The sequence below is a fragment of the Polistes canadensis genome, unplaced genomic scaffold (assembly GCF_001313835.1).
Source record: "Polistes canadensis isolate GaletaPanama2010 unplaced genomic scaffold, ASM131383v1 scaffold_261, whole genome shotgun sequence".
Lineage (NCBI taxonomy): Eukaryota > Metazoa > Arthropoda > Insecta > Hymenoptera > Vespidae > Polistes > Polistes canadensis.
Genome location: NW_014569808.1, coordinates 119,082 through 128,645, shown reverse-complemented (window position 1 = coordinate 128,645; position 9,564 = coordinate 119,082). Strand labels below are relative to the sequence as shown.

Sequence of the window (9,564 nt, the reverse complement as noted above, 5' to 3'; positions counted from 1 at the left end):
CTGACGTTTGTTGAAAACCGTACAGATTTGATACATATACAACAATATTACGTTTCATTATAATTAATTACGCATTATGTAAGAGATTAAGATCCTAGTTGAATCGTTTAAAGAGTACTCGAGTCTACTACTATCGGTATAAACCGGTTCTTCATTCCTGTCATGTCCGCCATCGCGTTCTTAATCATTTTTTACTGTATCAAAATGCAACAACTTGATAAGCTTGGTTAAGCACAATGATATCTTCATTATCTGACCTAGTACGGAAACTCAGGGGTTGAAAAGAGTATTCAGCAAAGTCTATTAAAAGATAGGGTTATTTTTATTTTTACGAACGAGAAGTACTTACGTATATTGAAACTATCAAAAGGTTTCATATATTTACTTTTTTATGATTTATTTTGTATAAAACATTTGTACACAAAATGATGTTCACATTTCGTTCGGACAGATCGAAATAAAATAGTTGAAGCAATTATTTGCAGTTTAAACTCGAGCAAATTGACTTCGTTCGGTCACAATTTCGACTGGTAGGAACATTCTGAGTACCCAAAGAAACACATTACGTGATTCGCATCGCATTAGACTTCCTGTCTCATCCTCTCTAGAGGATAACGCGAGGCAAGTCGATTATCGTCGAAGAAAATGGTACGAGCGTGGAATACACGCTCTCGACCATTTCACCGTCCGTTATCGTCGTTACGATTTTTATTTGTTTTTTTCCTCGGAAGATACCTACTTAAAACTTGGCGAACGTAAATGTAAATTATGTTAATGCTATGTGAAAACATCATACATACTAAGTATATGAGTATAACATAAAATATAGAAATATTTGAATAATATAATATGAATATATATATATATATATATATATATATATATTAGTTCTGTATAACATTATAAAATAATATGTTGAAAGTTCTCGTTATAATATAATCCGTTGATAGGAATTATTGAGCGTGTAGGTAAAGGAAAATAATAAAGTCTGTAGCTTCTTCCCGTCATCTCGTAGAGAATTCGCTTGAAATATTTGTGAAACAACCGGTAAAATCGAGTCGTCGGTCATCGGCTATTGTTTGTCGCACGATGCGCCAGTGCTTCTATTATTTCGGACGATACATTTTGTTCCTTTTTTCGCGAAACGCTAGCTCGCACCTATTCACGCTCAAAATTTAATAAAGCCACTACGGCTTTCTATTTTATCGTCCATGAGATCGAATCGTACATTCGTAATATTCTTCCACACTTTTTTTATCTCTTTCTTTCGTTGTTGTTATTGCTGTTGCAGTTGCGCTCGCTGCTGAAATTCACCAAAAATTTCGTTCTTTCGTCTTAGCGCGTTATCGCCTTACGAGAGAACACGAGATAAATCACGGATTGTTGCACGCAACGTTGAACATCGTAAATTATGTCCGTCGCAACGATCGAGTTCACTGGGTAGGTTCAAATCAATTGAATTTCATCGTTCTGATCTCAACGGCATACAGTTAATGCTATGCAATAAGTTAAACCTTAAAAACGCGTACCATTTTTCTATAAGTAAAATAATAAAAGTGCATTGAAATTATTATAGTTATCCTGCGTAAAAGAAATAATGAAAATATTATCGTTTGAAAAATCTTTCGAAATTTTCTATCTTAAACTTTCAATAGATTTTAGCATAGATTTTAGATAGAGTAATTCACGACTTTTAAGAAAAACGTATGATGCTGTGAAGCGTCTGTGCTCGGCGTTTCTTACAGATAGGAACTTTGAACAACGACGAGCCGATACAAACTCTGAAATATGTATAGTCGACGTTTTCTCCCGTTAACGTTATCGTCGAATGGAATAGAGAGCTTTCCTCCACCTCCATTCTTGCAGCCCTTCAAAAAAAGGCCACTTTTAAAGCTTTACCATGAGAAACGTTCGATAATGGGTTACTGTATTGTTGCACGAAAAAAATAATAAAAATGGAGCAAAATGTATTTTGGTAGTTTCGCGAAAATCATTGGAAATCTACACAACGAGCGTGAGTTAATTTTCTCTCTCAAAATCTCGAGTTAGACGTGTTGGATATTCGTATATTATATAGTATACGTATATATCATTTCTATATCTATGCCATTTAATCACTATGTGAGCACATATGTATAATATATGTTGATTTTCTATTGAGAGATAATTATGTGTATACCGTCAGAATATATGTATGGGTTGTACGAATATATATCGTATAGAATTATGTGTATAGTTATATAGAATCTACTTGGAACAAACGATTTTTCCGATAATTAAAAAATGAATAATAATAAAATGGAAAATGACGGTCTCTTCTCTTTGATGTTATTAATAGAAAATTGAAAGTTTTTTTTAATTATCGTAGTAAAATGTTGAAAGTAAAATATTTGAAAAGAAAGGAAGGTACGCGCTTTAGTGAAAATCAAGGCAGGTAGCTCGTTTGAGAAAAGAGTATTACTCGTTAAAGAATAGGAGTAACAACGTATCACCAGCTAACTCATTATAGTGTAATTACTTCTTAGTTACTTCTAATTAAGTATACATAATCCTGCAATTTTCAAGCAAATACGAGCACTGCGCAACGGCTTTGCGTGAATTTGCATAACCGATGAACAAATTATACATGTATCCGGTCGAGAGTAGCTGAGCGCGAGCACGATTATAAATAATCGAGAGCTAATCGAATCCCGAATTTATTTGCAAATCAGGTGTACCATTAACGAACTACGATAGTCCGGTTTTAGATTTTCAACGAATCGCGTGATCCGCGATGAAAAGATCAAGATATGCATTATATATTGTTTATAGTTAAGTAGAAAAAAAGAATAAAAAGGAATGTTTCTCTTTTGGAAACAAACAAGCAGCATACAATATTACTTTACGTTGCAACGTGTACTACATATAAGTTATTGATACGGGATAATTGACAAAGTGCATATTAAAAAGCACACGCGAGTCAACCTTTTGGTTCATATTATATACAAATTTGTGTTAATATATTTATATAAAATTAATAAAATGAATAATTTTCTATTTTACTTGAATGAAATTAGGCAAAAGAAAAAAAAAAGGTGTTGCCCTTTTACGAGCAACTAAATTGATCTTTCGACTGACGGTTTAAAAACGAGTACTTTAGTGAAAAAGGGCGCGAAGCTGAAAGAGCCCAACCAGAGGAGCAGCCGAACGTCGTTTTCTAGAGTTTATATTTGAGATGAAGGAACCGTAGAAGGAGAGAAATGGGAAAATGCCGGCGGGAAGTGGTAAAGGTACACATCATGTCAGACACAAAACATCAAGGAGGAAGTCAGAAGGACGAGGCATGCGCATTAGCGTTAATGCTTTTCGTTCGTTGCAAAATCGGTATACCGAGTGCTCGTCTTTTCGATCAAAAGATAGTTTACGTATATTAAACTTTAATTTGATATTCCATTTTTTGATCGTTCACGCGTAATGTGTTCTGAAAACTTTGACGCCCATAAGTTTTTATTTCGTAATTGATCAATCGATCTCTCAAAATGAATCACTTTTATCCAAATTCTATTTATGATATCGAAAAAAATCACACATAATTCGTGTGCCTTTATCTTCGGGGCTTAATTTTTTCTAATTTTCAAAGGAATATAGATAAGGCGATATTAAAAAGTATGGAAAGTTGAATGGAAAGGAAGGTGAGATATGAAATGATCATTGATCTGCGGATACTTTGATCTAGTCTTGTCGATTTCTTGTAAGGAAAGGAATCTCAGACTCAAACCAGCTTATCCTTGATCGACCTCAGCCTGCCGTATCGACCGGTTTGCCTATACTTCCGGCCACGTCCCTGGCTGTGATGCGCGTGGGGTGGTCTAGGTTCTCCCACTCTTAACAGTTCGAACGGCGACCAACGTCGTTCGACGCACGCGCAGGACAACGTGCAAGCTCTTTCCTAATGCCAGTCCGTCGGGGGTCGAAGTCACGCCAACGTCTGCCACCGGCCCCTCCGTCGGTTCCTTACTGCATCCTTTGCGATAAATATATTTCACAAATTTGACAAAAAAAAAGAACGAAAGAGGAAACAAAACAAACGCGACTCTCTCCTTTTCACTAATTTTTCATCGTCCGCGTCTCGTGATAACCGTGCAGCAATCTCAGTGATCGAAGAAAACGTTTTTAGGAAATAGTGGATAGTAAAAGTGTTGGTCAGTGTTGTCTTCAATTTGTGAGATGATCATGATGACTCTTAGTGAGTGAATCTAGTGTTCTTCCTTTAATCTCTCCAATGGTAAACCTAATTAATCGTTAGGAATCGGTGGTATTCGTATATTGTCATTTATCCTGTGATACATTTTTATTCTTTTTTCTTTCCTTTTGTCTCTGTATTACGGCGTGGCGGTGTTCATCTACAACAACACGTTGATTACTCCAGCTCGAGGAGGAGAAAGAGAGAGAGAGAGAGAAGGAAGATCGATTGAATGAAAGCATAAGAAACAGTTGTTCAGCTAAAAAAAAGGTCTACTAATATTTGCCGAATCTTGCTCCGTCCAAAGAGACTCGCCCCGAGACAAAAAAGCGGCTGTGAGTGAACTGTTTTCGATCAACCGGTGTACGAAGATCTTCCCTCGCGTTATTTTCGAGTGAAATTAAAATGAAACGTTTACGCAAATACCCGATATCAAAGGAAATTCGTATTTCCTTAAATAAATTCCAATCGTCGTTTCGTTTGTTCCATTCCTTTTTACCCAGTGTCATTTCGTCTGTGTGATTTTCCAAAAAAGTGTACGATTAAATAATCATTTTGTTATCGGAGGTGGGATTATCTACGAGTAGAAACAAAAGTGTTAAAAATAATTGACATGATAAGAAAGAAGGTATGTCGAAATTCGAGGTAAGATCCATCAGCCTCTCTCGACTTTGTCTTCCGTCGGGAGGTGGCTTACAAAATTGGCCAGTGTTTAGATGCGTTCGGTAAATCCTTGCTGAACTATGGTCTCGAGCGTATCCTTTAACCGGCTCGAAACTTGAGGATGAGCGGGAAAGAATTAATTCCTTTAAAAAAGACTATGAAGTGAGAGCCGAATGAAGAGGATTAGCCGTAGAATCAGCCGAAGAATGTTGAGGTGATTGTCGTTGAAGATTTCTAATTAATTATCAAGAAAAAAAGATGTCGAGGTGGTTGTTGTCGTCGTCGTCGTCGTCGTCGTCGTCGTCGTCGTCATGATCGATTGAGGGATCTAACAAAAAGGATTACGGAAGAGTATGTTGAGGTGGTCAACGTCATCGTCGATGATTCTGGCGTCGATGATCCTGGTGTTGGAGCTGATGCTCGCCGCGCTGGCAGGCGCCGAGCTCAGCTCTCGAATCGTCAGGACGAAATACGGCGAGTTGTCCGGTGTAATAGTCACCCTCGATCGTTATCTGGAGGGTGTCGAGGTATTTCGTGGTGTACCATACGCCTCCCCCCCGATCGGTTCCTTACGGTTTATGCCGCCCGTTAGTGGCGCCTTGTGGCACGGCGTCAAGGTCGCCGATAAATTCGGACCCGTCTGTCCGCAAAAGCTTCCGGAATTGACCGACAAGATGCCCAAAGGCAGGCTCGAATATCTCAGAAGATTACTACCCTATCTTCGTAATCAAAGCGAGGATTGTCTCTACCTCAACATTTACACGCCTGTGCAAGGTGAGTTCTTTCAATTATTTTCCCTCCACCCTCTTTTTATCAATGATCTATTTCACTTGGCAATCAATTTTCTTTGTAAATGTTAAAAGGGGTAAACGCGTTTCAATATTTTTTGTTTTTTATCCCTCTCGTTCATTCGCAATAAATACATCGACTATTTTGTTTTTTCCGACCATAAAAGTTTTAATAAATCATATAGGATCTGGACGTTCGTATCAAATATGTGTCAAGATACAATCGAATTCCCATCGAGAAAAGCAAGGGTCGCTTTTTCTGACTATCTCCAATCGAATAACCGAAAATATGGAGATTGGAAGCTTACGAGGGAAGCAAAAGGAGATTTGCAAGATGTTTTAGTAATGCTTATCAGATTTAACTGAGAAAATGAGAAGAGAGAACAGACACTACCTGTTTAAAGACAATCTAATTTCTACGGATGAATTCTGTGTATTGTATTTCTCGGCTACGTATATACGTAATTAGAATTCTGTAACGAAATTTTCAGGAAATTTCGCAATACGTCATGATCCTCATCTTACTCATTTTAATCGTCTACTTTATCTTCCATTTTCTCTTTCTTTCTCTTGACAAGCATAGATCGATAATGAACTTTACGCGAATACGTATATTAATCATCTCGATTAACGATCGAACATTAAGTGGCTCATTTAAACACGAACCCTTAACTTTTGTCCCTAGTTGCGAATATTTTTCAAGATTGTAACTTTTAATAATTCTCAAGAAGATCTCTTAAACGATGATAGTAAGAAAAATTACGAATAAAAATCTAAATTAAATTATTTCAATTTGACAAATAAAGCGAATCAATGTTGTCGCAAGAAAATGAAGGATCGTTAAGAATAAATGGCCCTCGACGATACGAAGAGATGAACCTTTTCATTGTCCGAGAAAAACATGTGGGAACGCATGAAGAATTTAGCGTTAATTCTACGGGGCGGGGGGGGGGGGGGGGGGGGGAGGAGCAGAGTAGAAAAAGAGAAACGTCGTCGTTGTGCCTATCGGCTCGCCATTTTAGAATAATAACTCAACGTAGAGTCGGGGCTATTGTCGAGGTTCTCGGTGCAAACAAAGAATCCATGAAAACGGCCATTAATTTAGCGATTTGAATGGGAAGTGTTATTTTATAGTCGGGCCTTCGTTTCCCATAAATCGCCACGCGGAATTCGCATTCTCGCGTTACATCCCACATCTCTCTCTCTCTCTCTCTCTCTCTCTCTCTCTCCCTCTCTCTCTTTATCTATCTATCTATCTATCTATCTGTCTATCGTTCTCTTTGTCTTTCACCTTTGTCCCTTTCTGGCGACCAAGCCCACTCCCTTTCTCTCTCGTTTACTCCCCCTTCACTTCCTATTTTTTCTTTTTTTCCCTTTTACTTCCTGTTTGATTTTTTTATTCGTTGTCTCTTCCTCTTTTTTTTTTTTTTTATCTTTTTTAATAGCGTTCTCTCTCGGTCGCTTGCGTATATGAGTACCGTTGCGTTCGTGCCATCGAGTTGATGTTTTTAAATTTATATAGACGGCTGACTCGTCCGGCTAGATGACCGATAGGACGCCTAACTGTGACTTATAACTTTTTCGTGTTCACTGAATTTCCATAGATTTCATAGTATCGCTCATATGGACGCGTACACTCTGACCAATATAATGTTTCAAAGTAGTCCTATAAGTTAAATCCAACAACATTTAATATACAATTATTTATGCATCTATTCGGAACGAAAAGTTTAGGCATAAAGTTTCCAATTTCCAATTTTCCAAATTTGTTACATTAGTTTCTTTGAATGGCGTCAATTTTTTTTATTAATAAACATTGCAATTGTTAAATTAAATAAAACGATCCGAATATCTAATGAGATTTTATTCGAAACTTTTGTTAAACGTGAAGATATGTCGTTTGTAATATCAAAGGAAAAGTTGTTGGATTACTTTCAAAGCGATGTTGATTTTATTATGAACATTTTGAAGTTGAAATATAGGATTGGGAGAAAGAGAGAGTGAGGAGGGAGGGAGGGAGGGAGGGAGGGGCTGGAAATGGGAGAGAAAATTTGAGCTCGTGTATTAAAGTGTAATGTAACTGTTCTACAAATTTAGTGATACGAACATAATGTTAACGCGTAATAATTATCGCGATGATAGACTCGTCGTAGTAGAATAGAGAAGAGAAGAGAAGCCTTCCAGCAAGCAAGCCCTTAAATGAAAAATGACGAAGCTTTTGGGAAGAGAGATATCGAGAGAAGTAAATTAATTACGCGTCCTTTCACCGAAGCTTGCTCATTTTCTCGTCGGTAAATGAAAGCAACGAGTTCGTGTTATAGTCCGATTTAAAGAAAAATAAAAGCATACGTGTACCTTTTCCTTTTCTACGTCTTTTATCTCTCTGTGTGTGTTTTTCTCCCGCGAATATGCAAAACGTTTTGGAGGAAAACGCAAATATGTGTATCTTTCTCGAATATCACGTGCATGATAAAACTCATATCAGTGGTTTCTCCTCAACACCCTAGTCTTCAATTCGACCATATCTACTTATGGTATTTGCGTCGTCGTTGTTGGTAATCGCTATCTGACTAGATAGCAAAATCTCCATTCGTATCTATTTTACGATCCTACCGAGTTATCTCGCAGTTCTTCGATTTCATCTATCACACGTATATTCAATTTTAAATCATTTTATCGATACTTTCTAATGCAAAACTAATATTTATTACGAAAAGGAAAAAGTATCTTCTCTTTCATCGATAAAATGTATCTTTTTCTTCATCGAGTAGGATAATTAAGAATTACCAATTATCAATAAAAATGATGATTATATGAAACTTTTTAGGTTGCGTTAAATGTAAGAGATCTGCAAACGACTATAATCTTAATGAAAATGAAACGATCTTATCAAGTCACGTTATTTCATAATTGTTGTCATATATGCAAGGAATATACATATTTCAAAAGAAAGAGAAAGTAAGGAGAGAGAGAGAGAAAAGACAAGATACGACGACATGCGCGTATTTCGCGCGTATCATTAGGTAGAATTAAAACGTGTAATGAATATGCATCACAATTTTGTAAACGAAAAAATATGGTGTGGAAGAAAAATAAATAGAAACGGGGGTAGGTACGTTGTATATGTAACCACGGTGAAACTTAATCAAATAAGAAAAGTAAGAAACGAAGGAGAAAGAAAGAGGTAAGACTAGCCTTCGTTAATTTCCAACGTACTCCGGCAACCCCTTAAATCTGGGTCAATGACTATAAACGTGAACGCATAACCGTAAAAGGACGAAGTTTATCGCACGACGTTCAGCCGTTCACTCGGAAACGAACTTAACGAAGATGCCTCTGTTCTGTCGTAGACGCCAGGGGGTTGAGGGTTGGGGGTCGAGGGTGTTTCAAGAGGAACGAACGAGAGAGAAAGAGAGAGAGTCGGACTACTCATCTTCGAGATCCTAAAGCTTCTATTTTTTTTTCTTTCTCCTCCTCCTCCTCCTCTTCCTCTTTTTCTTCTTCTTCTTCTTCTTCTTCTTCTTCTTCTTGACGAGAGTTGCTTTTTTTCTTTTATTTAGTTCTTTTTCTCGCTACAATCGATAAACGATCGCGGAGAAGTGTCGAAGCCCGAAGATGGGAAAGCCTTGCTGCTGTTGAATCACGTTGATGATCATCGCGTATTTATCCGTCGCCTTCACCGATGTGTCTCTGCTTTTCATATATTTTTTCTTTATTTTATTTTATTTTATTCTGTCTCTCGTTTTGTGCCCCCTTTTTTTTTATCCTTTTTCTCTTTTCTTTCTTTTCCTTTTCATCCTCTTCCGCTTCTTCCTCATCGACGTCGATCACCTAGTTATATCGGTGGGAAATATTTATCTGAAATATGCTAAAGGTATATATTGTTATTTT

General features: G+C 37.1%; 1 protein-coding gene across 1 annotated transcript; it reads left to right on the top strand.

Moving 5' to 3' along the window:
• The first annotated feature begins 3,949 nt into the window (after positions 1-3,949).
• LOC106790803 (neuroligin-4, Y-linked-like) lies at positions 3,950-5,745 on the top strand. Its single transcript, XM_014755963.1, has one exon. The coding sequence runs from the start codon at positions 5,239-5,241 to the stop codon at positions 5,743-5,745; it is 507 nt and encodes a 168-aa protein (XP_014611449.1). The 5' UTR covers positions 3,950-5,238.
• Positions 5,746-9,564: the final 3,819 nt, after the last annotated feature.

Excerpts from the sequence above, each read along its gene's own strand:
- LOC106790803 (XM_014755963.1), top strand. The coding sequence starts at position 5,239 with ATGTTGAGGTGGTCAACGTCATCGTCGATGATTCTGGCGTCGATGATC.